The 27,432-nt window shown below is 45.4% G+C and overlaps 1 protein-coding gene across 5 annotated transcripts in view; it reads right to left on the minus strand.

Moving 5' to 3' along the window:
• The window catches only part of birc6 (baculoviral IAP repeat containing 6), a 106,180-nt gene that overhangs the window by 37,681 nt on the left and 41,067 nt on the right, over positions 1–27,432 (minus strand). For all 5 annotated transcript variants that reach the window (XM_038304592.1, XM_038304593.1, XM_038304591.1 and 2 more), the window contains 25 exons: positions 27,247–27,363; positions 25,499–25,641; positions 25,116–25,242; positions 24,928–25,038; positions 24,594–24,852; positions 23,958–24,517; positions 23,701–23,876; positions 23,530–23,626; positions 21,514–21,708; positions 19,225–19,425; positions 18,857–19,136; positions 18,521–18,777; positions 12,500–12,608; positions 12,207–12,428; positions 11,299–12,127; positions 10,939–11,082; positions 10,229–10,358; positions 7,646–7,777; positions 6,956–7,117; positions 6,702–6,875; positions 5,688–5,887; positions 5,241–5,577; positions 4,338–4,555; positions 2,820–2,984; positions 965–1,133 (listed from right to left, as the gene is read on the minus strand). In XM_038304592.1, coding sequence (XP_038160520.1) covers positions 965–1,133; positions 2,820–2,984; positions 4,338–4,555; positions 5,241–5,577; positions 5,688–5,887; positions 6,702–6,875; positions 6,956–7,117; positions 7,646–7,777; positions 10,229–10,358; positions 10,939–11,082; positions 11,299–12,127; positions 12,207–12,428; positions 12,500–12,608; positions 18,521–18,777; positions 18,857–19,136; positions 19,225–19,425; positions 21,514–21,708; positions 23,530–23,626; positions 23,701–23,876; positions 23,958–24,517; positions 24,594–24,852; positions 24,928–25,038; positions 25,116–25,242; positions 25,499–25,641; positions 27,247–27,363 — 5,514 coding nt within the window. The remainder of the gene's footprint in view (positions 1–964; positions 1,134–2,819; positions 2,985–4,337; positions 4,556–5,240; positions 5,578–5,687; positions 5,888–6,701; positions 6,876–6,955; positions 7,118–7,645; positions 7,778–10,228; positions 10,359–10,938; positions 11,083–11,298; positions 12,128–12,206; positions 12,429–12,499; positions 12,609–18,520; positions 18,778–18,856; positions 19,137–19,224; positions 19,426–21,513; positions 21,709–23,529; positions 23,627–23,700; positions 23,877–23,957; positions 24,518–24,593; positions 24,853–24,927; positions 25,039–25,115; positions 25,243–25,498; positions 25,642–27,246; positions 27,364–27,432) is intronic.

Genomic DNA, 27,432 nt, shown 5'->3' on the forward strand with positions numbered 1-27,432 from the left:
TTTGTCGGACAAAACTAGACGGATAAACTCAAATCTGACATCTTGGGCCTGCGTATTGACTATAGGTATGCTGGTCTGACGGGGTATGCTGACAGAACACCGGCCTGAGGTGCTGCTGCTGGGGATTCCCAGCGAAGGCGGGATGTGGTGATCTGTGCCACTCCGACAGCCAACTTATCCGGAAGGGATGAGAAGGTGCCACGTTTACCTGCTCACAAAGCTAGACAAGAGTTCACTGCGAATGGACAACAGCCGTCATGCTAGTCAGAAAGGAAACGGCTGCTGGGTCGCAGTCATGAACATGTTTTACTGGGAAACGTTAGGGATGCATCAGCACTGGGCTCTAAAACTGAAGGTCAGTTCCCCTCTAACAGAAAACCAAAGAAGACAGCAGGTGGAAATCTCCTGGTTAGATCTACCCGTCTGTAAGCAGAACTCTGCTGCTCTGAAAACCAAATAAGTAATGAAAACAGACCACAGGTTATGTTCAGCAACATCAAACAGGAGGAGGGCTGAAAGATCCTGATATTTTCCTTCTTTGTTGTAGAAACTTTCATTTAGATGTGAATAAAAAAATATAAAAACTACCAAGAATACAATTTTTGAAAGCAAAAAATGCAAATGAACTAGATGGAAAACTTTGAACCAATCTGGCTGGTTGATTTATCTCTATAAAGTGACCTGAGATGACATGATGTGAATTGGAGCTTTAGAAATAAAACAAATTAAATTAGTTTGATCAGCATTTGGCTTCAGATCAAGAAAACTGACTGCTTGGGACATAAAGAGAAAATATTCTTATTGAGGCGCCACAGAGCGAATCGGAGCAGATGGCATGTAAAGGGATCATTATGATGGACAGACGTACGGACGTTCAGCACAGAAAATGATCTGCCTGTCACTGTGTCTGGAGCCCTGCATCAGGCGGGCAATGTCCGTTTACTTGGAGAGGCGGGACACCTACCCGAGTCATTGCGTAAGTAGGAGGACATGGCAGGGATGAGGCAGGACTGGCTCAGCAGCTCGTGCAGCACGGCCGGCAGGGCAGAGCTGTTGGGGGATCTGCTGTCTGCTGAGGCCTCGGAGCTCAGACAGCAGCTGGAACCCGCTGGGTTGATGTAGCTGGCCAAGACCTGGTGGATGAAGCAAAGACCAGACATGGAACATTACATAAAGATGGATTGTTTCCTTTCAGCGAGAGCTATGAGGCGGTCTTTGGCCCTGCCCACACTGAGCTTTCAGGAACCAACACTTTACAGAAACGCAACGACTTTTCTGGGAAACAACTTTTGGTTATTTGCTTGAATCCATTTATTCGACTTATACTGATGAGATCAAACCTAAAATAGCAAAATATATTCTCAATATTTCTGATGTGGAGCAATAAATTCTTTGCACTGATGGTATTTTTCACTCGTTAGAACAGACTGACCTAGACTGACATTGATTCTGATTCATTTGAAAGTATAAATATATTTAGGATTATGAACCACACATTTACAGGTATGGATCCACCTGCCCTGATCCAGCTGTTATACTTCTAACCAGTTGGTGGCAGTAACCTGAAAGTTACTCTCCCACAACATTTAACTAAAGATATGAAGGAGAGAGAAAAGGAGGCCGTTTCTCAATATGCGTACTTGTGTGTTCTCGTATCTTCGTGAAACATCATCAGCATCAGCTCTGTTCTAATTCAAAGTAACCAAAGATAGAAAATGGACTCTCCCCGAGTCCATACTTCCTATTCCTGCTCTCCCAGAGTCCATTCTTCCTGTTCCTGCTCTCCCCGAGTCCGTACTTCCTATTCCTGCTCTCCCAGAGTCCATTCTTCCTGTTCCTGCTCTCCCCGAGTCCGTACTTCCTATTCCTGCTCTCCCCGAGTCCGTACTTCCTATTCCTGCTCTCCCAGAGTCCATACTTCCAGTTCCAGCTCTCCCGAGTCCGTACTTCCTGTTTCTGCTCTCCCAGAGTCCGTAAATCCTGTTCCTTCTCTCCCCATACTGCTGTTCTTGTGAATTGAAAAACTGTCAGAATCTTCGCATCATTCATTCGTTTTAATATTGAAAACAAAAAAGATATAAAAAATTGGAGAAAGACACAAATTTTCTTAGAATTTGTTTCCAAACCAAAATGAGAAGGGATAAGGACCATTACGGTCACTCATGAATAGAAACATGAAAACATTTACAAACTTTTTTTTTTTTTTTTTTAAAGTTGCCTCTTCTGTCGTATCTTAATCTTTTTCTCATCAAAATGCGAGAGATTTCAAATGGAAAAATCAGATAACGAGCCTTATTCGTTTTTTTCACTTAGGTTTCAAAAACAAATACTGAGAAATCTTGCTTTAGCTTTTTCAATTTAAAAAATAAATCAAAATACCGAATGATGCAGAGATTAAACTGAACCATTGATGGAACATTATGCTGCGCATGCATTGAAAACATTCTACCAAAGACATTTTTAGTCTCTTTTTGTTTAAAGGTGACTGGTGAACAACTTCAAGGTGCATTACTGCCTCCCAAAGGAGGTGACAGCTCCATCCAGAGCTGTAGTTTCTTCCTTGGATTTTTTGCTAAATTGTGACATCTAAACCTGCATTCTTTCAGACAAACATCCAAGGTGACGTTTATGCATGACATGATAAATACTAATCTTCAATGTATTTCCTATTTATGGACTTCCATTAACTCATTCAGACGCCTGCATCATTACTGACAGATATCCTGCGCCATAAAAAGGCTGCAGCTGCACCCTGTGGGACATGGAATGTCTGATTATAGATGCCATCAAAAGCACACACATCAGCAGAGCGTCCTCACCTGAAGTAAACAGGTGACATGTTCTTCCTCCAGTCGCTGCTTGGTGAGGGCCTGTTCCACATCCCAGCCTGACGCTGTAGATCCAGTACCAAAGCCGGTTCCTTTAGCCCAGTAGAGTTGCTGCTCCTCGCTGGTCCCACCGCTGTGACCACTGGACAACTGCGTCTGCAAACACAAACACTTATAATAAGCACATCAGCAGGTCAGTAAAATCATCTGAATTAATATTTTGGTTCCTTGGATAGGAGAAAAGTCCGTCTCTGTGAGGACTGCCTCTTTTTGTTTGCTAACCCTTGATTAGCATTAGCATCTACTGCTGTCCACCTTTTTACTTTTCTTTTCGGGTAGGGAGAAGATGCTGTTCCTCAGCTCTTACTAGGATCTGGTAACGCCTGAGTAGTTAGACCAAGTCTCAGACCAAATAATGGACCAAAAAATATTGTTGGTGCAGAATCCTCTCGTCAACTTTTCTACCGTATCCAGAAGTATTTATATATCTTAGAACTGTCAAAAATGATAAGAAATCATTTATATATTTTAACTTAATTAAAGAATTTGTCGTAATGAAAAATTAGTAGCTTTGACCTTTAGATAGAGACCATCATTCATTTATAGCTGAATGTGGGTGTGTAGCGGGCTGAGCCTGAGGTGGAGCATTTCTTTTTTACGTTAACCTTAACCCTTTATGGGGCACTCAGTGAGATCCTTTCAAACTAATAGTGTTTTTGAAATCCAGGACATGACCTTATTACCTTTGTAACATTAAAAAAATATGGACATCTTGATGGCAAAAATGAATGTCAATGTAAAAACAAGAAACGCCAACCTGCCTGAATATAGTAAGAGAAATAATAAAAGAGCTTCTATAAGAAATTCATGAAAACAATCTGAGGGTGAAAGAAACCCATTTATTTTGGTCCAACATAACCTTAGAGGCATTAATGTTGATACTGGTGCTTATATTTAGTTTATAAACCTAAATGTAATTGTTAACTAGGCTGATTAACTTTTTAACTTTTCAATGAGCCTTTTACATTTCTTTCTTGACTTGTTAACTGTTTTTTCCAAGTTAATTTCCAGTAGGTTATATATCATTCAAGGGCTCATCTAATTGGTCTAATGACAAAATAAGATGTGCAGCCATGTAGCAGCATCTTTGCTGAATGGCTGGATATAGATCTTGTGCTTCTAGACCTCACTGAAAGACAAGGAGGGGGGGCTCCATTTGTAAGGGGGATGCAAGTGATCAAAAAGGCTAACTTGTCATATAAAGGGATAAGGTGCAGCCAAGATCCATAAAGCTGCTGATACGTTTGAGCATCGTAAAAATAAATATATAAAAATTAATATTTTAGCCGTACGTCCTTTCAGTTTTTAGGTGTCCATACAGCCGTATGGATTCTATGCAATGCTTTAAAAAGAAGCAAATATTTGTTATTGCCATGAAGAGCCGAGGCGTGCTAACCAGATCCATGGTGCTAACAGATATTCCTCACTCTGCCTGAGTCCTGGCCCTACCTCAGAGGCGCTGCCGTTGGTGTTGGGGTTACGGGGAGCGTGGTGGCTGAGAGCTGATAAACAGGCCAGGATCAGGTGGATGGCGCCAATCTCCAGCGCCATGCGGCGCAGCAGCACTCCATCATCAGTGGTCAAAGGCGTGCTGCTGAACAGAGCTCGAAGGACATGGAACGGCAGCGTGGGCAAGACGTTAGCAGAAGGAGACTGCAGGATGTGACCTGGGAGAATATGGGAACAGTTTACAGAACAGTCAGTAAACTATGCACAATGCTGCGCTTCATTAGACAGATGAAGAGTTTGAACTTTCTGAGCTATCTCTATAGTTATGCTGCTATAGGACAAGACTGCTGGAGGACAAAGGGACCCTTTTTTCATCATTCTGCTTCATTCTATCTCTATTCTCCCACTCTGCAGAATCTGTTCAATCTCTAACGTTCTGCTCTCTCTGCTTTTCTCATAGTAGCTTCATCTGGTCTGTTCCTGTTTGGATGTGACTCGTTCTGCTGGAGGTTTCTTTCTGTTAAAAGGCAGTTTTTCCTCTCCACTTTCACTATAAGCATGCTTAGTGTGAGGGATTGCCTTTGAGTCAATGAGTTGATGCAATCAGCTGGTTTTTCTTCGATAGAAAACTTTGAATCAATCTGACTGGATGATCTGGTTAAATAGTAACATAGCCTTGAGATGACATTTGTTGTGAATTGGCGTTATATAAATAAACTGAATTCAATTAAACTCAACGCAGAGAGTTAAAGCTTTAAATTCAATGCTGTTTCTGACATTTTGAATTGAAAAACCTCCCTGGACTGGAAATGATACATCTTCAAATTTTAAAACAAAATGGACTGTTGTTCTTTCTTTTTTCAACTCTTTCGGAACACATGAAGAAGGTGTTTTCAGACTTACTGCCTTCTCCGTCGTCGGTGACGCCCAGCACCAGGCGCAGCAGACACTGTGCGTGCTTCCTCTCCTTGAGCAGCACCTCGGCGTACCCCGGGAGGCGCAGGAACAAGCCGAATGCTGCCAGCGAGTGGGCGGGGATGGGGGACATGGACTGAACAGAGGAGGAGGATGAAGAGGAGGACGACTGAGACTGCTGCTTGTTAACGGGAGGCGGCTCTGCAGCGACAGACTCCGGGGCTTCGTACACCAGCTCGCCCGACTGCTCGATGGTCACCCACTCAAACTGGTCGCTGTCCTTGGGTTTCTCCTGGGTGGACGCTGGGATCAATGGAGCGCTTACCTGTGGGAAGCATCCAGCCGGACAGAGACAGAGCAACCGAGTCGTCACACTCATCACACAGTCTTCACAATGGTTAATTTATGCAAAGAAGGTTGGCGTAGGCCCCCCACCTGCTGGATGACATCCGGGTAGAGCATTGGCAGCCTCTCTGCAATCAGGGCCAGCCCCCCCATCCCAGCGAAGACCTGCAGCGGTGACTGGATGGGGCTGGTCTCCAGCAGGGACTCGTCTGTCGCAGCGTCCAGACATTCGTCGCCGGCCATCATGGGTTCGTCTTCAGGACAGCTGCTGAGCATGTCACAGTGGTCCACTGAGGAGACACAAGAGAGGAGGCGTCTTTAAAAACAGGCACTATGAGAAGCAACAGCATGGCTTCTACCTTCCCGCTCACAGAACGGCTCATCAATCAGAGGAAGTTTTTATTGTTAAATCTAAAGTTAAGATCTAAGAGTTCCTGATTGTTCAGGGTTTCTAAAAACACTGAATTACCAGTTTATTAACTGCCACAGAACTTTTGAACTTTGTTTAGGTTACAGTGAAAAAGGAAAAAAAGGAGGTAGGAGGCAGAATAATTCAAGATGGCGGAATGTAATTGCAAAGTGTTCAGCCTTTATCAGCCTTAAAAAGTTGTTTCCTGGAAGATAATAACTGGCTTTTTGATTCGTGTCAAACGCAGCTAAATGAGTGACAGACACGTTTTTCTGTTAGCCTGCAGAAAGCGTAAAACTTTGTCTTATTCAGTTTTCTGATGGTTAAGTCCGCTCATATTCAGAATTCAAACTTCTTAAATTACTTTAAATATGAAATTATTCCATCCTGTTCAATAAATGATCAGTGTTTTTAATTCAGAGTAATTTTCATTTGAATGTGCTAGTCCAGTTATTTTTTTTTTTTACTGATTGACGCTGAATTCATTAAATCACCTCAAACGTATTAGTTTTAGGTATAAATAATGATCCATTGACTATTGCTTGCTAATCGGACTTTAAAAGTGAGGGTTAGCGTTTACCAGGAAGGAAAAAAATATATATTTTAGTGAACTCTAACATCAGCACTGAAGATTTCTTCACAAAAATCTGAAAAGTCAAAGGTTCTGTGCTCTGAGTGGGCGGGGCCTTTGTCACCTTTCTCGGTGCGGAGCCTCTTGAAGGAGTCGGTCTTTGAAAGGCCAGGGTCGGAGATAACCTTGGAGCCCAGTTTGACGGTGAGGTTTATGGACTGGTAGCCCTGCGGCAGCTTGCACTCATACAGGAGAGTCAGCAGCTGAGCCAGGGTCATCTCAGGGGGGAGGGGCTGACCTGCAAACAGAGGACAGAGCAGAGCGGGCCTCAGACGTCAGCTCTGAATGCTGTCGGTCCCACCTGGTGAGCCGCCGTACCTGGCAGCAGCTTGTGGTAAAGATGGAAGACGGGAACGCTGATGGTTTTGGCTGAAGGGTCCACACCGGACGAAGCAGCCAGCTTGTCGCTCACGATGCGGCCCCTTCTTGACGGGGGTCGGGGAGGGGTCAGGAGCGCTCGTTTGGACTGGGACTTTAGACCTAGAGGTAGGAAAAAGTTTTAAACTTCATGGTTACTTCCTCGTTGCTACAAAACCAGCTTCCCACCGACAAACATGGAGAGTTAGAGCGAGAAGAAGGCTACTCTGAACTTATCAGGCTAAAACCATTAAACTCTTTATACTGGGCGACAGTGGTGTCGCATGCAGGAGTTTGCCCTGCAATCAGACAGCTGTCGGTTCAAGCCCGGCTTTAACTGTGTGTCCTTGGGCAAGGCACTTCCCCCACATTGCCTACTGATGGCGGAGCTCTGTTCAAGTCCTCTTGAACAATAATGTAAATCAAGATATATGTCTGACCAGATTCCCTTTAATGAGAGGAAAAATGCATTTTTGCACATTTGGCATTTTGCCAAAATCCCATTTCCGCTCATCACACTGCCCACTAAAACCTTTGTGGAACCAATACGCTCCCTCTGACCCCAGCCGCTGGTTTGGGGGTCAGCGGGAGGAACGGATGAGCACCTGTGGGAGTGGCTACGCTCCCTCAGTCAGAGGAGGAGCTGAATACCTGAGGCCACCACGACGCTGTAGTTATCCTGGAAGCCGTTGTCCGCCTTCATCTTCTCCTTCTCCTCATGATTCTTCTTCTCCTTGTCCTCCTTCTGCTCGCTGATCAGTTTGGCTGTGATGCTGGGAGTGTCTGCATGGATGGGAACGAAAAGAACGAAACGAGTCACGTTTGTCCTGATCTTCTTCCACAGATCAACCAGGTCAGAACCATTTGTTCCAAGAGAAGAAATGACATCATAAAGAAAAACTACACAACAATGAAGGACGGCTCTAATGCCACCTTCACACCAAACGCAACTGAAGCAGCTAGTTTTAAATGCAAAGTTAATAGTTGACGCGCATCAAGGCTCAGCAGCATGTTTTTAGCAGCTGAAGCAGCGCCTCATGAGCTTCTGAGCATCTGAGGCATGTGGCGCGCTTCAGAAGCAGCAGCTGCTGGAGTTGGAAAAATTTAACTGTTTCTGGACGCGCTAACATCAACCAATCAGAGAAGCTGATCTGGGAGCTGGCAGGGAGACAGACACAGCACTGCTGATGCAGAGCGCTATGATCACTCCTCTGAAACAGTTTATTAACGCCTAAATTAACTTGTTGAAACCTGTTGGCAATATTTAAAGGCAGGATTGTAATCTGGATGAACTGACTGCACAGACCCTGTTTTCCTGGATTTCCTCACTTAAAAACATATTAAAAATACTTTTTACCCACTGATAACAGCAAATCTAGCAAAGCTGCTCTCTGCATTGAACACAGGAGCAGCAGAAGCATCAGATGCATCTGGACACACTTTACTGGACGTCTGACCTTAATGTGGACAAACATCAGCAATGAAGGAGCAGAAGCTTCTTTGCTGCTCAAATCGCTTTCACTGTGAAAGTAGCATAAATGCCACTTTGTTTTCTCCTCCCAAGGAGACAGGCGGTTTGTGAATCTGTAAAAGCAAACATTTCAAAAGCTGCTTATGAATAGAGTGGCGGTGAAATCCTCAGTCTGCTTTCAAACCAACGGAGCAGACTGAGAACGAGGCCTGAACAGACTGGGAATGATGAGGATCCTCATCTTCTATTTTCTGATCTCTGTGTAGGGCTGGGTACCGAACTTTGGTTCTTTTATGGTACCGACCGAAATGCTTCGGTTCTACAGAGTATCGAAACATGCCTCGTCTTTCGGTACCAAGTTTCGGTGATTGGCTGTAACCCTTAACGTGATTGCGTCATCCAGGAAAAATACACAGGTGGTCCCGCCTACAGCCAGGGTTCATGTGTATCTGTTGTGAACTGGTTGCGAACGTCGTGGAACCCCTTTAAAATGCCCCCCAGGTCAAAAGTGTGGCTTCACTTTATTAAGACTGATGCCAATAGTGCACAATGCAATACATCGTGCACGGAAACAATTTAAGAGCAGAAAGTTGCTCGGTGTTTGACTGCAAGAAGAGCGGACCGCAGCCGGCGCCACCATCCTCCTCTCAGCAGCCCGTGGGCAGAGCAAAGCCAGAGCGGAGTAATGCTGTAATAATGTAATCATGCTGCAATTTCACACTGGACGCAGCAGGAGAAGCAAAATCACGTCTGCTGCTTCCTTTTTTGCTGCTTGTACCAGTTTCTGACGCGCGGCTGAAGAAGCTTTGCTGCTCCGGCTGCGCGGTGCAAAAGTGGGTCTGACGCGCGTTGGCCGGAGCTACTCTATCCTTTATTTGCCTTGCAGCTATATTTGCTGTGATCAGTGGGAATAAAGTAGTTTTATTATGTTTTTAAGTGGGAAAATCCACCTGAAAACTTAATCAGTGCAGTCAGTTCATCCTGCCTTCCAATATTTCTGTCGGAGCCGCTCAGACCCCCACATACCATGGGTGCGCTGTCAATAGGATCCCATTCAACGGGCTTGTTTGTCAGACATGGTAATTTTTCTAAAGGAAAACTGCTAAGTAAAAAGGTCCTCACAATGTAACAGTGAATATTAGACACTGAATTTTTTTTTTTTTTTTTATGTAAGAGGAAAAATGTAAATGGAAAAATCAGAGCTTAAAATAAAACTCAAGATTTGTACTTTTTTATGTTGTGTAATTTTCTTTTTCTTCGAATTGATATTATAAAACTGGTATCGAAAAAAGTATCGTTCAGGAACCGGTATCGAAGTGAAGGTATCGGTATTGGTACCGGAACCGAACATTTTTTAACAATACCCAGCCCTATCTCTGTGCCTTAAAAAAATGACCGAAGCAATCAAAGCAATCCTCATTAGGCTGCAGAGCAGAACAGGAATTTGTCGTTTTTAATTGAAATTATCTTCAGCTAATCCGGACATCCAGCTGATTGCGATTTTAAAGCAGTTAGTGTGAAGATGAAGGAGCAGAATCTAATATTAGCTGGATTGTTTTAGTTTCAACGCCGTTTCTGACATTTTGAAATGAAAAAGCTTCCTGGATGGAAGGCAAAACGTCTTCAAACTTGGAAACAAAGTTCAGTGGATTGTCTTAACTTTTTTGGAATGACTATGACCTGGAAGACTGAGAATCTTCACCAGCATATTGTCTTAGTAACCCGTCGTGAATCACCTCCAACCAAAGCGAACAGACACCTACCAGACACGCGGTCCAGGACCTCTGCTAGCGTGGTGGAGATGGGCAGATGCAGGGTGCGGTACTTGTGGCCTGCTCCATACATGGGGTGTTGGATCATGTGGCTGGTGGCATTGATGCGACCTTTGTACAACTAAGAGAGAGAAGGACACGTTATAGAGCAGAGATCTTAGACTCGCCATGAAGCCCCAGGGGAGCAGAGCCACCTGGAGCTAAATGCTAGACTGCTTGGGTCTTCAGAGATGGTGAGAAGGCAGAGGACCCGCTACATGCTGTCATTTAGAGACTGGAGCTGGACTGAATAAGGCTGCAGGGCTCCCGCCAACCACCATCAATCTGTACTCCATTGCTCTGGCCTTTTCAGCTAGGTTTACTACACTGATTTCTATCTATTCCCTGGATTGCCTGAAACAAGTGAATCCACCGTCTACCCAGCTGGTAACTCCCCCACTCCCACAGAGATGCACAGTAACAATGCCTACATCAGTTTACTGGCTGCAGGAAGACGTTTCACAGGTAATTTCAGTATATCATTCCCTCTAGACTGCAGATATTTTAGTTTTGATCTCTGGTAAAGAAAAAAAGAAATCTATATGGAGAAGGAATAGATGGACCCCAGGAGGAGGAAGGAAATGCTGCCCCCTGGTGTTCACATCTGAACAGCACATGGAACAGTGGAAGCGGCTGTCATGTTTAAGGAGGAGGTTACTGACCGGACAAGGAGACTGGAGGAAGACGGTGACCTTCTCATCCTCCAGCATGAGCTGCAGGAAAAGTCTCCGGATGAAGCCTGAGATGTTTCTGGAGATGGGAACGTTGGCCCTTTGAGGGGCGGACTGGAAGAGCTCACAGAGGACCTGCAGACAGAAACACGGTGGGAACAGGGATTAGCCAAGCTCAGAAGGATCTGGGAGGGCCTCTGGAGGAGCCTCTGGCAAAGCCCTGTACAGGGACTTTTGAGGCAACGGGGAGCCAGAAGGTACAGCGTTAAATACGAGCCAGAAGTTCAGCTTGATCTTTATGTTCAGAGATTCTGGCTGCATGGAAAGGAGGGGGAATAAAGAGGCACAGACCTGCGCCATGAGCCGCTGGTTGCTAGGGTGACAGGAGATGCACTGGAGGAAGAAGGCCACGGTTGCGTTTTCCAGAGCCGTCCTCTGCTGCGTGGTGAGGCCTCCTGATTGGGCAGAAGACGGCTGGGAGAAGTGAGACCCTGAATACGGAGCCGACCCGGAGCCCAGAGGCTGACCGGAGGCGGCGCTGGCGCTGGAGTGGCACAGCAGGAAGAGCAGAGCCGTCCACAGGGGGTAGACCTCGGGCCCGCCCAGCCAGTCCTTCATGGCGTGGCTGTTGCCGACCTCGGTGAGGAAGCGCAGCACAGGCGCTGCCAGCTCCGCGGCCAGGGCCGGCCGCCCATGCGGGGACGAGCACGGCGAGTGATAGTGGTGATGGTGGGGGCGCCTCTCGGCCTGAGCGGCGGGCAGAGGGAGGTCGGTGCTGACCAACAGTCCCACGCAGAACTGCACCAAGCTGCGGACCAGCAGCGAGGGAAGGCCTGAGTCCAGCAGCTGCTCTATGGCTCCAGGGGACTGGGAGGCGGCAGCCAGGGTGGTCAGCTGCGACTCGGACAGGTTGACCGGCGGCCTTGTGTGCTTGGAGTCGTCCGTCAGTCCCGCAGCGTTGGCGTGAGCGTCGTGCTGCTTTTTTCCGTCGTCCGTCATGGCCAGGCGGCGCTGCTGGGCCTGAGAGTGGCTGGCTGTGGGCCCAGAGACGATCTTCATCCAGGACATGAGCAGGGTGAAGTAGCTGGGATGGATGTGGCACATGGAGCACAGCAGGCTGTCCACCGCCTTCTTCAGCACCAGGTTGCACGGCAGCGACATGGACCAGTTATACAGCAGCCTGGAGGGAAGAGCGGCAAAAACAATCAGCTGTCAGGAGCATAGAGCGCTAACCTGGCTGCTGTGAGAACTGAACCCACTCAAAGAGCTCTCTGTTGAGCAGGCCGGGAAGGTCGTAGTCCACAGGCAGCTCGAAGCTGTGCCACAAGATGGCCGCCACGCAGTGCAGATGGGAGGGGGACGGCATGAGCAGTCCATATTCCCTGGAGGAGGAACCAGAAGAAGCGTACCCCGACGGAGCGCTCCTTTTATGAGCGGCCACTCTGGCCGAGTCGTAGACCCAGTGGAGGAGAGCCTGGATCCTGGAAGAGAAGCAGCCAGAAGGTCTTACAGTCGCTCAGACCACAGTGCAGCCAGCCGGCGCTCTCCTTACCGGTCTTTGGTTCCGGGGTCCTGCGTGGTCCCCAGCTGGTACAGGATGTCGATGGTGGAGTCGGAGGAAAGGCCGTTCAGCCGTCCAAACAGCAGCGGACTGTTCAGATCTGTCAGAAACAGGCAGACACAAAAACTGGATCAGCAGAACCGTCTGTTGCCATGAAGAGCTTTCTGTGGCTGGACACACGTTCCCCAGAAAGGGACCAACAGTCCGTCTACACTGGAGGAACTGGTCCAAACCGATTCAGTGACACCAGATGAAACAGAATCAGGCAGCCAATAGGAGCAGCGGACGCTTCCTGACTGAACCTGGCCAATCAGAGCTCCCTTCTGGAGCAACCCTGAAAACCTCACTGAAGCTTTGCTAGCTTGTAGCCATTAGCAGGAACCAGAGCTTTAAAGGAAAAGTCCGGTCATATTCAGAATTCAAACTTCTGAAAGTACTTAAATTTGAAATTAATAAATGCTAGGAGGGGATGCAGGGGATAACTGATGCTCCGTAATGCCCAGGAAATGATGTGCATCATTTCCTGGGCATTACGCTGCCGTTCATTATGCATAAGTTATTCTGTCGTTGGACAGAAGTTCTGGACTCATTATGAATACGCCATGTAAGCGCCCAAAATTGAAAAAAACACATAGAAAGTTCAGCGTATGCAAGAGTTTAGGGAGATTCTAGGACATCAGGCATAAGCTGGATACATCAGCAAGGTGTGACAGGGCCCTCAGATTTAATGAAGCCATCCTTTTTTCACAGAGTACAAGGGAAACTCAGGTTTTCCAAAGTGACTGCTTTATCAACTATTCCTTTATTGTTCCTAGATCAGGGGTCTTCAACATTTTGCAGGATAAGGACCCCCAAACTGATTGCGAGATGGAGCGGGGACCCCCTAATTATATATATTGTATGAAATAGTTGTCATGATTGAATGAATTATGTTTATGTCCACTAGGTGGCAAGCATGAGTTAACGTGAATGTATAAATGTAGAGAATGGAACAATAGAAGGAGATGTGACACACCTGTGAACAAGCTGTGTAAACAGACCTCTAAAAGATGCTTCAATAAAAGTATCTGAGCATTATACAACGTCTGGTCTTTATCAAGCACGAATACGACATGGTGTCAGGAGTGAACTAAGAGCCGACCATGGAGCTTAAACCACCGGAGAGCTTGAAGCTGACGGGAAACGTTGATGAGAATTGGCGTGTTTTCAAACAACGCTTTCAACTGTATGTCGCCGCAATGGGATTGGAGACAAAGCCGGAACCAAGAAAGGTAGCGATGTTGCTGACCATAGCGGGAGCGCAGGCTTTGGAAGTCTACAACACATTTGTGTTTGATGAAGCAGAAGACAAAGACAAGTTGGATGTTGTGCTGAGTAAATTTGATGCTCACTGTTCACCCAAGAAGAATGAATGCTATGAGAGATATGTTTTTCGTTCCCGAATGCAGACCCAGCATGAACCCTTCGATAACTTTCTAACAGATTTGAAAGTAAAAGCTCAGTCATGCAATTTTGGCCTGCTGAAGGACTCTATGGTCAGAGATCAGATCGTCTTTGGAGTACGTGATGGGAAGCTCAGAGAAAGACTGCTGAGAGAAGTGGAACTGACCCTGGAAACAGCTGTAAAGATGTGCCGGGCAAGCGAACTGTCTCTACAGCAAGTGAGGACATTTTCTGAACTTTCAACAGGAACTACTTCACAGTTCAGTGACGGAGCAGTGGCAGTGGGAGCGGTGTCCTGCCAGAAGAAACGCCATGCTCAGACGAGGCAGCTGCAAGAGGAAGCCATTATCAACTGTAAGCGCTGTGGTTCACGGCATAAAGTGAGACAATGTCCTGCTTATGGTAAGCAGTGTTTGAATTGCCGTGGAAAGAATCATTTTGCAAAACAATGCTTTATGAAGAGGAAAGAAGAAAAGAGGAGGAATCGTGTAAACTTAGTAGATGAAACTGACTTAAGTGACACATTCTTTATTGGTGTTGTGAATTGTGAAAATGAGTCAGAAAAAGTGCAGTGTGTTGGCAGAGATGATAAATGGACAATTCCTTTGTTGATCAATGGAACTACAATTAAGTTCAGATTGGATACAGGTGCTAAGGCTAATCTCATAAGCATGTCTGATATTAAAAAAATGCAAGTGAAACCTCACATAAAAGAAGTTAAGTCGGGCCTAAGAGACTATAATGGACAATCAATTGAGTGCATTGGCACATGTGAGCTGCATATGACTGTTAAAGGAACAAAACATCTTGTGTTCTTCTCAGTTGTAAAAGAGGATCGTGAGTCACTTTTAGGTGATGAATCCTGTGAAAAACTTGGACTGGTGAAAAGAGTCTATCACATAAACACTGAATTGACTGAACCTAATAACCTTGTTGATGCCATGATTCAAGAATATGAGGATGTTTTTCAAGGATTAGGTGCTGTACCCTGCACATACCAGATCCAGCTGAGAGAGGGCGCTCAGCCTGTTGTGCATGCTGCACGTCGTATTCCAGTACCACTGCGAGAGGGGTTGAAAAATGAGTTGGACAGAATGACTAAGTTGGGAGTCATTCAGAAAGTGGAAGAGCCCACTGATTGGGTTAATTCCATAGTGATTACCAAGAAAAAGAATGGAGAATTAAGAATATGTATGGATCCAAAAGATCTGAATGAGAACATCAGGAGAGAACATTATCAAATACCCACTCGAGAGGAAATAATCAGTGAGATGGCTGGAGCAAGTTATTTTACCAAGTTGGATGCAGCACAAGGGTTTTGGCAAGTAAAGTTAGATGAAAGCAGTACCAAGTATTGTACTTTTAACACCCCTTTTGGAAGATACTGTTTTCTAAGACTTCCTTTCGGAATAAAATCGGCACCAGAAATATTCCATAGAGCGATGGAGCGGATCATCGAAGGCTTGGAGGGAGTGAGAGTCTACATTGATGACATCATCATCTGGGGATCAACAGCTCAAGAACACAATGACAGATTGAGACGCGTCATGGAGCGCATACGGAAAAATGGACTGAAGCTCAATAAAAATAAATGTGAGTTTAGTGTCAAAGAAGTTATGTTTCTCGGAGACAAACTGTCTGCCCAAGGTGTTCAACCAGATGAAGATAAGATAAAAGCCATCTTGAAGATGCCACAGCCTGTCGACAAAACAGGTGTTTTGCGCTTATAGGAAAATTCATTCCCAATCTGAGTGCAAAGATGACAAACATTCGCAGACTCTTGTACAATGATAATCAATTCCAGTGGACAGAAGTTCATGAACAAGAGTGGAAGGAACTGAAAAAATATTTGACTACAGAACCAGTACTTACCTTTTACGATCCATCTAAGAAAATTAAACTGTCTACAGATGCCTCAAAAGATGGACTTGGAGCAGTTCTTCTTCAAGCTGAAGATGAACAATGGAAGCCTGTGGCTTATGCGTCCAGAGCCATGACCAAAGCTGAATGCAGATACGCTCAAATAGAAAAAGAATGCTTGGGGCTGGCTTATGGACTAGAAAGGTTTCATAACTATGTGTACGGTCTACCATCTTTTGTAGCTGAAACAGATCACCGACCCTTGGTTGCCATCAGGAAAAAACATCTGAATGAGATGTCACCAAGGATTCAGAGACTTATGATGAAGATGCAAAGGTATGATTTTACACTGATTTACACTCCAGGAAAACATCTGATTCTTGCTGATGCTATGTCTAGAGCTCCTATAGACAATGGGGTGAGTTCAACTGAAGAGAATATTCAGCGTCATGTGAACATGGTGTCCACTGTGTTGCCTGTGTCAGATAGCAAGTTGAAGCAAATAGTTGAGGCAACAGCTAAAGACACAGAGTTACAGTTGGTCATGCAGAATTTGGATGAAGGCTGGCCAATAGGCTCATGTTCACAGTTTTTCAAAGTTAAAGCTGATCTAAGTGTTGTGAATGGACTGTTACTGAAAAACAACAGAATTGTGATTCCACAAGTATTAAGACAGGATATTCTACAACGGATACATGAGGGTCACCTAGGCATTGAAAAATGTAAAAGAAGAGCTAGAGAATCTGTTTTCTGGCCTGGACTAAATAAGGACATTGAGACCCTAATCAGTAAATGTGAAACATGTCAGACATTTAGAAATAAACAGAGTAAAGAACCTATGATAATGACTGACATTCCAACATCACCATGGCTGAAAGTAGGACTGGATTTGTTCCATTTTAAAGGAAAGAACTATTTAGTGATCATTGATTACTTTTCGAACTATCCTGAAATGGCTCTATTAGCTAATATGTCATCAAACTGTGTCATAACACATGCTAAATCAATCTTTGCAAGACATGGCATTCCACATATTGTGGTTAGTGACAATGGACCATGTTTTAGTAGCAGAGAATGGCAAGAGTTTACAGAACATTATGACTTTAAACATGTAACATCAAGTCCACATTACGCACAGTCGAATGGAAAAGCGGAAAAAGGAGTTCATATTCTTAAGCAACTTCTGAAGAAAGCTGCAGATAGTAACTCTGACCCATATTTAGCTTTATTAAGCTACAGATCTTCACCTTTGCAATGTGGATTTTCACCTGCTGAACTCTTGATGAATCGAAAGATTCGTACAACTTTGCCAAGTTATGATAGTAATGAACAAAGTGCAAAGAAATCATCAAAGTTGGAGCACAAGTTACGAAAGCAGAAAGTAAAACAAAAGTCATATTATGACAGATCAACTAAGATTCTACCTCCACTGTCATACAAGGATCCTGTAAGGATTCAGGATGATGAGGGATGGAATACTAAAGCAACTATTCTGCAGGAAGTAGCTCCACGTTCATTTGAAGTAAAAACTGAAGATGGACAAGTTCTGAGACGAAATCGGCGCAGTTTGTTAAAAACTCCATTAGAGCCTGTTGTTGAGTCAAGTGAAGTTTCTAAGGACTCCCAGAGTAGTATTATGACTGAAACACCTACGACTGAAACACCCTGTGACAGTCTTGGGAACAACCTACCTGTCTTAAGAAGATCTACCAGAGTGGTGAAAAAACCTGACAGAATGAACTTGTAAAAAAAAAAAAAAAAAAAAAAAAAAAAAAAAAAAAAAAAAAAAAAAAAATGAAAGTTGAAATGGCTATTTTGTAATTGATGTTTTGAATGTGTTAAGTATAGCTATGTGGTAACTTTCATGCAATGTATGTTGTTTTTTTGATAGGATTCTTTTTGTAACAATCTTACTTTAAAGAAAGGAGGATGTCATGATTGAATGAATTATGTTTATGTCCACTAGGTGGCAAGCATGAGTTAACGTGAATGTATAAATGTAGAGAATGGAACAATAGAAGGAGATGTGACACACCTGTGAACAAGCTGTGTAAACAGACCTCTAAAAGATGCTTCAATAAAAGTATCTGAGCATTATACAACGTCTGGTCTTTATCAAGCACGAATACGACAATAGTGTTCTATCAAACTGGTCCTATAGTCACTCTATCACAGATGGAGTAATGTAACTAAAGTAATTTCTCCGTGGGATTATTAAAGTATCTCTGATTCTGATTCCTAGTTGGTGGGACAGGTGAATGAAACGGTTCCCAGCTTGAAAGAGCTCCTGTGTGTCTTTGAATGTGTGCATTGATGACTGAAAGACATCTTCTGCCTCCATTTATCTGTTTACTACAGTCTGTTGAATTCATGTTAATGCGGATTTAAAGACATTTCAGTTAGTGGAAAAAATTGCAGGGGGGAATAAAAAAAAAATCTAATCAACCAAAAGACACGGACCCTCTGTTGAAAACCTCCTTTCTATGAGATCAACTTTAGACTCATGTACTGGGAACTTTTATCGCTGCTCTGATGCATTTCTCATTTGAAACTGTATTTTTCTACTTCTCTTTATCCACACTGATGTGAATTAGAGCTGATTTTGCTAAAACGGTAAAAGCTGAATATTCATCAATCGGAGCAGCAATGCTGAAGAACCAGAGGTCGTTTCCAGCCGCTTTAACATCTCAAACACACGCTGGGACTCACTGGGAGGCTCTGTGCCTGAGGCCGCGCAGTTCCTCAGCAGGATGTGGATGAGTTTGAGGCCAATCCTGGTGGACTGCAGGCCTATTTTCACCAGGACAGCCTCGATGTTGGGAGAGTGCATGCCGCAGTAAGGAGACATGAGCAGTGCGGCGCAGGTCTGCAGCAGGTTGGCTGTGGGCGCCGCGGCGCTGGCCATCATGGCCTCCAGATCACCCACGTGGGTCAGGCAGTGGTGCAGGAGACGCAGCCACCCGATGCTGCAGGAAAACAAGGGACAGGATCATGGCATCGGCAGCCGCCTTGAACCCAGTGACCGGTTCATGAGGCGCCGCTTACCTGGTCTTTGAGACTTGGTCCTCGGAGGGCAGGAAGGGGTTGTTGACTGTGGCGGAGGACGTGTTACCGAACGCCGTCAGCCCCAAGAGCTTGATTTGAGACAAACCCAGGGTGCTGGCGTCCCGAGGCCGGTGGAGCCTCAGGCAGACGGCAGAGGCTACCTCTGCCTTCACCAGCTGGATCTTGATGTAGGTCAGGCCGCTGGTGATGACCGGTGTGGAGAGGGGCAGCATGTTGACGCCGTCTGCACTGATCTCCACAGAGACGGAGGAGGGGCACGCTGATTGGTGAAGGGAGGAGGAGGAACGATCAACCAGAGTTTCAATCCAAATAACCGTGTTTAGTCATGACAGGCTGATTCTACTCACTGGCTAAGGAAGCCAGGTGTGGCTGGATGTGGACCTCTTTGAGCAGCACAGCAGCAGGGAGGTGGATGGTGAGGTCACACCACGCCTCCTCTGGAAGGAAGATGTAGGACCAGGCTGCAGAGCGCGCCCGGCGGTGAGGCGGGGTCGCCTGGAGGAGGACCTCTGCCGGCTGGGCTGTGGGGCTGCTGGAGGTGATGGTGCCTGAAGGACGGATGGAGAAACGTGTAAACGGCGTCGACTTCTCAAAGCAAACAAGCTGGAGTCTGTTTCAATAAGCAGGTTTACTGAAAACTGAAATCAGGAAAACTGGAAGCTGTATTTCTTTTCTATATTAGTCTCTCATTCGAAGATAATGAAAAAAATCAGGACTGCCAAACTGGTCTCAGATTTTGGAAACTCTCCAAGCTGTGACTGCCTCAGTTATCCAGCTTTTCAAACTGCAGTCTATTGTAGGTGGCATACATTTCTATTTTGCTGCATGTTTTTGAAGTTTCCATCTCCTGAAAACTCCTCTCACTACACTGAATGCATATTTAATTATTACATACAGGCAGCTTTTATTTTGTTTTTATATGCTTCTGTGTCTCCAAGGAGGTTTTGAATTGGTAGTTTCATTTACCCCATTTACACTACACTTGAAAAACCGTGCCGAGACCGGTCCGAGCTCAGTAACTGAGATAACTTATTGTGTGTAAATGGAAAGCAAACTGAACTGAACAGAGCTAGACACAACTGGCTCGGTGCTCTGATAACAAGAGCGCATGAGCAGAACGCGTCATCTCCGTCTGGCTGCACATCCCGATTCACACTCCATTCCAGTAGTTGGCGGTAACGCCCCTCAGGAAGTTGCTTGCCAATCAACACAAAACAGAAGAACAACAACTATAAATAACAATGGAAATCTTCTCCACGCAACATTTTAAATAATGGCATTTTAAATAAGAACACCGAAGTACAGCAATAATAATCAAGATTAACTTTCTAAATGTGACGGGCGCCGCCATTTTGATTTGCTTGATTCCCTCCTTCTTCGTCTTCTTCTTCTTGTGTTTTATGGCGGTCAGAACCGAGCTCGGCCTGGTTAACTGATCCGAGCTGGGACCGGTCTCGGCATGGATCGGTTTGTAAATGGGGTAATTCTCCCTGTTTCAATAGCTTGCCATGAGGTTCAAAGCAGCGGACACTTCCTGAGTGAACCAGGCCTGGCCAATCAGAGCTCCCCTCTGGAGCCCTACTGAAAATGTCACTGAAGCTTTGCTAGCTTGTAGCCATTAGCAGGAACCAGAGCTTTAAAGGAAAAGTCCGGTCATATTCGGAATTCAAACTTCTGAAAGTACTTTAAATAATAATTTTATTTAGTTTAGAGTAATTTTCATTTGAATGTGCTTGAGGAGTTCTAGTTCACTGACTTTGGAAAGCTATTCTCTATTCTCATCTGTGTCGTCTGCCATCTTGCACGAAGTCCAATATGTATTTGTTTTACTGAATATGGTTTCAAACAAAATGACATTCTCCACATCTAGAGTAAACATTCTTGATTTCTGTAAATTAATTTCAGATCTTAATATTCCTTTTGTTACTGGTCAGCATTTGTTTTATTTTGACTATGAAGAAATGTTTTTTAGATATCACAAACACATTTTCAGTCAAGCTGATTAATGTCAAAACGGCCACCTAAAATGCATAAACATTTCTAAATACATAAAACTTAATTTTAACTAATAGAATTTGTTTTCTTTTTATTTTGTGAAATTCAGTTTCTGCTGCAAAAATGCTCAGCCTAGGAGTGTGATTTTCTTTAGGAAGAATCTTATTTTAGTGATCTACAAATGGATCAACAGAGAGTGTATTTAATAAATGTAAAAACTACCTGCCTGGGACTTCATATAAACGTACAGATTAACCCAAGCAAAAGTCTTCTCCATCTTCCTCTCCTTTGCAGCTGTAGCGCCGTTTCTCTTTGTTTTATACAAATTCTTTAGTTATTTATTTAATTTCTTCATTAAAATCTCTAGTTCCAGTGAGGTGAAATAGGCACTTCCTGTTGCTTGTTGTCATGGTGACTCGTAGAATCGGGGCTCCACTGATAATGGCTTTTCATACTTGTTACGCACGTGTTAAACTCTGGGCGGTTCTACTTAGAGTTTAACTAATTCATAGCAGCTTTAATGAAACTAAAAACTCAGTTTCCAATCTCAGGATAAATCAGAGTTGAGGATTAGAGTCAGAGTTTGTTAAACCTGCTTATTAAAAAGGAACCCAGGAAGCAGAGAAAGGCCTGGACCGTACCTAAGGGAGCGAAGTTGTGGAGTCCCTCAGCGTTGTCTGGCTCCGAGGTCATCACCCTGGCCTTCAGGTTACCGTCCACCGTTTTTCCAGGACCAGAGTCCAAGAACTTCATGATGGTGGACACCATGCTGCGCGCCGTGTTCACGATGGCTCTGGTGCTCGTCACCATGTTGTTACAGATCAACTGAACGCCACCTGCAGAGGGAAAACAAAGGTGTCCAAGTTTTCCTCCTTAAAAATCCTTTCGGGTGCTGCGAACATCCAGTTCACCCCCCCAAAAAGATCCCAGAGTCGGTTCAAAAAGTGGAAATGGGACAAAGATTGGACAAAAAGAGCTTCTGCAGCTTCTCCACTCCTCACTTCCCACTTACTAGGAACCAGAGACATCCTCTGCAAGGCAGGGGGTTAGGTTTCATTACTGAAACTTTTTCCCAATCCAGTTGAATTATATATACTGCTTTTATTCTGAAAGGGTTCTGTCAGGAAATGGGATGACAGAGGGAGGAGCAGGGTTGTGTGTTGGGATGTGAACTCTGCACGCCTGAGGACTTCACTACTTGGTCACATTAGCTTCCTCACGCCACCAGAGGGCACCATGGCAACAAGAGATCCAGATCTCTGGACCATCTGTCTCTAAGGGACTAAAACTAATGGAAAAATAAAAAAAACTGCTAAGCGAAATAAATAAAACTCTAACAGACGTTTGTTAAACGGTTAATTAAAGCTATAATCTGTTTGTTTCTGAGTGCGTCTTATGTTTTTATGAGCTGTGAGATACAAAAGGATTCAGCTGCACTTAAAGTTCTTTATTTTCTAATTTACATGTACTTAACTCAGAAATACAAAAACTGAAGTGTTTTGAATCCTGCTGCAAAAAAAGTAAAAACTAAAATTAGTTCTAGAAAGTATGAAAAAAGTAAAGTAAAAGGCATAATTGATCAAATAAAAGTGATAAATATAAACATCTAAAAATAAAATTCCAAAAAAAGTTAAACAATCCACTGGACTTTGTTCACTTCCCATCCAGGAAGCTTTTTTAATTCAAAATGTCAGAAATAGCTTTATAAGCTTTATACAGTGCATCAAAAACAAAGCCTTGCTTTTGTTTAGAAAACATGCAAATAGAAACGAACGAAAGGGTCCACCCCTTTGGAATGGGGGTCGTTTGGTTTCTTTGTTAGCCTGTAATACCTGAAACCTACTAAAACCAAAGGGAAGCACGAACAGAAACACATCAAAGATGTTCTTCAAATCTGTGGATACCCAATCTGGGCGTTTGTCAAATCAGTAAGGAAATCCAAAAGAGACGCAGCAGAAGATTAAAAGCAAAAAACAGCCCCATCCCATATGTTGCTGGAGTCTCTGAAGAACTCAAGGATTTCCTCCAAACACAAAATCCCAGTACATTTCAAATCAAACAGACCCTTAAACAGAGACTAGTGCATCCTAAGGTCAAAACACTCAGACCAAATCCAGTTCAATGCAGTGAGGAATGCTCTGATCTTTATATTGGAGAAACCAAACAACCTCTCCACAGACGCAAAGGCCAACAAATCCATCTAACGACCCCCCTTTCAGAGACATAGACAGGTATGTGGCATTGCAGGCTAACAAAGAAGTCAAACTACCCCCATTGCAAAGGGATGGACCCGTTTGTCTGGTTAAATTTGCATGTTTTCTAAGCAAAAACAAGGCTTTGTTGGGCTGCTGTATAAAAGCTGGAACTCAACACTATTTCTGACATTTTGAATTGAAAAATCTTCCTGGATGGGAAGAAAATTGGAAACAAAGTCCAGTGGATTGTTTTTTTTTTTTCTCTTTTTTGGAACGACTATGACCTGGATGACTGATCACTTCTCTAGAATACATAGTTCTATATCTCTACATTATTCCATGTACATGCAGCTTTATATATTTTAGTTTATCCCTCCAAATCAGTTGGGTTGACGAAAGATAAACCATTTCATGCTTTAAGATGCTAGAGGCGGAGCAGAAGGAGACGTGGAGCTCACCCACCCATGTCATGGAAGGCCTTGAGAGCTTCGCTGGTGTCCAGGACTCGCAGGATGAACCACAGCAGCGGCTCAGACAGCTGGCAGGTGGACAGAGACCCCTAGCATCAAACACAGCAGCCGCTTTAGGGACCTTCCTGCCGATTAAACGTCAGAGGGAGGCGGCGGCTCCTACCTGTCTGCCCATGTAGCCGCAGGCCATGTAGGTGAGAATGGGCTGCAGCATGACCTGGACGGAGCTGGCCCTCTTGCTCAGGGTGGTGAGGATGGTGAAGAGGCCATCTCCCACGGAGATGGCATCCAGGCCGCCGTGGAAGTTCTCGTGCTTGGTGAGATGGAGGCCGCTGGCACCTGGAGCAGAGAGAGAGTTAAGGAGGTAAGAGGAAGCTTTTAGCCCTCGGCCTGCTTTCCGCGCCGCACGCTCCGTCTCACCGATGATCATTGCCATGGCGCTGCTGTTGCACTGGCCCAACGCCGACAGGATCTGGCTCATTATCTGCTGATTGGCCAGCACCAGGTCGGCCACACCGGCGGGAGGACCCTGGCTGGACGCCGTGCTCTCTTTGCTGCCGCAGACCTTCTCTTCGTCCGACACGCTGCTGTCAGCAGCGCCACCGCCGGCTGGTGGCAGGCGTCCGCTGAACTCCCTGTCCCCAGAGAGAGGGAGCTGCACCAGCGCGTTGACCAGCTTGAGCAGGTTGAACATGAGCTGGTCTCGCGTGGTTTCTCCACAGACGGCCTTGGCGTCGCCGGGCCGGATGATGTTGGCGAAGAGGCCGCCGAAGCAGGCCTTGGCACCCACCGAGCTTTCCGAGCCGCTGCGGGACACCACCTTGTCAGAGCAGGTTATGTAGTGGTGAACCAGGAAGGTGATGGACTCCATGACGGAGGAGATGGTGGCCACAGACACCACCTCGAAGTTCTGCTCCAGCGTGAACTCTAGCAGCTTGACCTGGGCGTCCAGAGGACCCTGACCCGCCTGGAACGGCCCCCTGAGGAGACGCCCAGCTGTTCAGAAACACGGCTCCGACTGCTTTAGATTCCAGGTGGAGGGACGGCAGAGCTTACCTCTCGGTGGACAGGATGTGGATGAGCTTCAGCAGGAACTCGCTGAACATCTGGGGACAGGTGGAGGACAGGTGGACCTGCAGGCGGCTCAGGAACTCGTGCATGGCCTGGGTGGCGGTAGGCCCCACCTGGGAGCTGTGCTGGCTGGTGCCGTTGGTGCTGCTGCTGGACAGGAAGCGCAGCAGCACGTGAACCAGGGTGGGGTCGGACACCATCTGCTGCGCCGTGCTGTCCTGAGGGTTGGCGGCTCCGCCGGAGGCTGCGGGCAGAAGCACAGGGTTTCACTCAGGTCCCAGTAAGCGTGGCGACCCGCAGACTTTAGAGCGGCACTTACCGGAGGGCGGCATGTTGGTCATCAGCGTGAGTGAGTGGAGCACCAGGCACCAGGTCCTCAGGGAGGCGCTGGGGTACCAGGCCAGCACGGATATGAAGCTGCTGATGGAGGCTGAGGGCGGAGGAGGAGGACACACTGAAACCTGAGCTAACTGAGCTAATGGGACGGCAGCAGTTTTCAGAACCCACCTTGGTTTAGAGGAATGGTGGGAACTCTGCTGGCGTTGAACAGGAAGACGTCTGAGCCGCCGTCTTCGCCACCAGCGGAGCTGGTGTTGAGGCTAAGGGTGAGCCAAAGCTGAAGCAGGGACTCCAGCTGAGAGCAGAGGAGGGCGAAGAGCGGAGACACACGGCAACCGTTAATCATTCGAACTTAAAAATAAGAATAAAGTAAATAACATCAGATCATAAAAGATAATAATTCTGAAAAACATTTTCTCTGCTTTCAATAATATTGGATCCAATGAGTCTCTGCATGGACAAAGCTTCGCCTCCAGGTGGTCGTTCTGAAGGGACCACCGCAAACAGGAGCTTTAGCCAATCAGAGGCTCCATGAGCCCTCAGAAAGCTACCTGCACGTGGTGGACCTGCAGCATGGAGAACAGCTTGTTGAAGCAGGCACTCAGAATGGGAATGGATGAGGGCTGGACCGCCGGGCCGCCGCCATGGAACGCTCGGAGCAGGGAGTCATCGGTACCGTTGGAGGCCTGGGTGACTGGAACCCAGCAAAACATTAGGTGTTAATGGGAGAAAGCAGGCAGCAGGAGGGAGAAAAGCTGTTCAAAACGGACCTAAAGCCTGACGTGGACTGGCTCATTGCTTCTGTTAATGAGGTCATTTAGCAGCCATGATGAGACCAGAGGAGCTTTTTATCATGAAGAAGAAATAAATGGCTCAACGCATCACATACCCACGTTAATGGTTTCTACTAAAATTAGTTAGCATTTGCTCTTTATTAGAGGAGTGAGGAAAACCATCCAAAATGAACGAGCATTCAGGTCCCTGAGGATCGTTAGAGCTGAGAAATTAAAGGAAAAGTCGCTCAGATTCAGAATTCAAACTTCTTAAAGTACTTTAAATATGAAATTATTACATACTGTTCAAAAAATGACAAGTGTATTTAATTAAGAGTAATTTCATTTGAATGTGCTTTACTGGAGACATCCATGTTTGTCAAAGTACACTACTGCCACCTACTGGTTTGTGACTTCACAGTGAGGTATCAGTTGTTGAGCAAGTCCCAGTACAGTATCTGGCTTGTGTCTCAATGCGCTACTAACCAAGTAATTTTTGAAACATCCTTCTTCAAGATGTTGGCTACATATTACACTTTTTTTCTCTGGCCAGAAGTTCGATGGCAAATCCTCCCTCTTCAAGTTGGCAATCCAATATTTAAACCCGTCAGTGGAGGATCAGGAATCAGAAAGATGAAATAACTTTTCCCCGAAGTATTCCAGCATCCAGCTGCCATGCTCGTGGGCATTGTCAGTTTCACTATAGCTCTGGTGAATTTCAATGGTGAAGTCCTCTGGAAATCTTCAATAATTGATGTTGATTGCAGATGTGTCTAGTAGTTCCCATTGATTCTGCTTGTAAAGCAGGGAGAATGGCGCTAGGCTTACCGCACCGTGACGTCACTGCTGGAAGATGGCAGGAGGGAGGGGTTACTATATTTGGGCAAAAATGGCCGCTCCCAGACTCAGTGATCGCAGAAAAACTATTTTTATTTTTTCACTGATGTGGAGTAAAACATGTTGAGGTATTTCTTTTCTTAGCCTCACAGGCTCTAAAAGAAGATCATGAGAGATCAGAATGAGTCACACAGCCTCTTTCATGGCATCAAGGGGAGGCCTGTTGTTTTGAGGAGATCCATCTGGCCAGTGAAAGATACAGTAACCTAACAGCGAACAGCCTTGATGAACTTAAAGTTGTTTTTCCTCCAATTTTCAAGTGTAAGAAAGTTCTTTATGCAGGGGGTGAGTTGGTTCCCCTGGGGGGAGTGTGTGTGTTGGGATGTTGTAAGTTATAAATGTTCATTAAATCAGCGCGAAAGTATTAGTTTTAGATATAAATAATGATCCATTTATTATTATTGCTGACCGGACATTTCCTTTAAATACCAGAGATGCTTGTTCCTATTCTAGGAGCAAAAACCTTTTATCAGGAGCTAAACCTTTATTCTAGGATAACTGGACTTTAGTTCTCCTCTTGCAGCCAATAAACAACGGTTCTGTCTATAGCGGGAAACGTTCCAGTTCCCTTCACTAAGTGTGAAAAAGTTCAGCTCAGTGTGGGAACGCCGTCACCACAGGCGCCTCACCTGCTGACGAACTGGAACTGAGCGCCTGCAGGATGGAGTCGGCCTGCAGGGTCGCCATCATCTTCAGCATCAGCTCGGCCTGCTGCTCCAGGCCTACTTCGAGCCGGGCGTCCAGCGCTGCCAGACCAGAGCTCAGTGTGAGGAATATTCCAGGAAAACAACCGCAGGAAAACGGTAGAGGCTGGG

This window comes from Cyprinodon tularosa, unplaced genomic scaffold (genome assembly GCF_016077235.1).
Source record: "Cyprinodon tularosa strain WSP-4 unplaced genomic scaffold, ASM1607723v1 ctg539, whole genome shotgun sequence".
Lineage (NCBI taxonomy): Eukaryota > Metazoa > Chordata > Actinopteri > Cyprinodontiformes > Cyprinodontidae > Cyprinodon > Cyprinodon tularosa.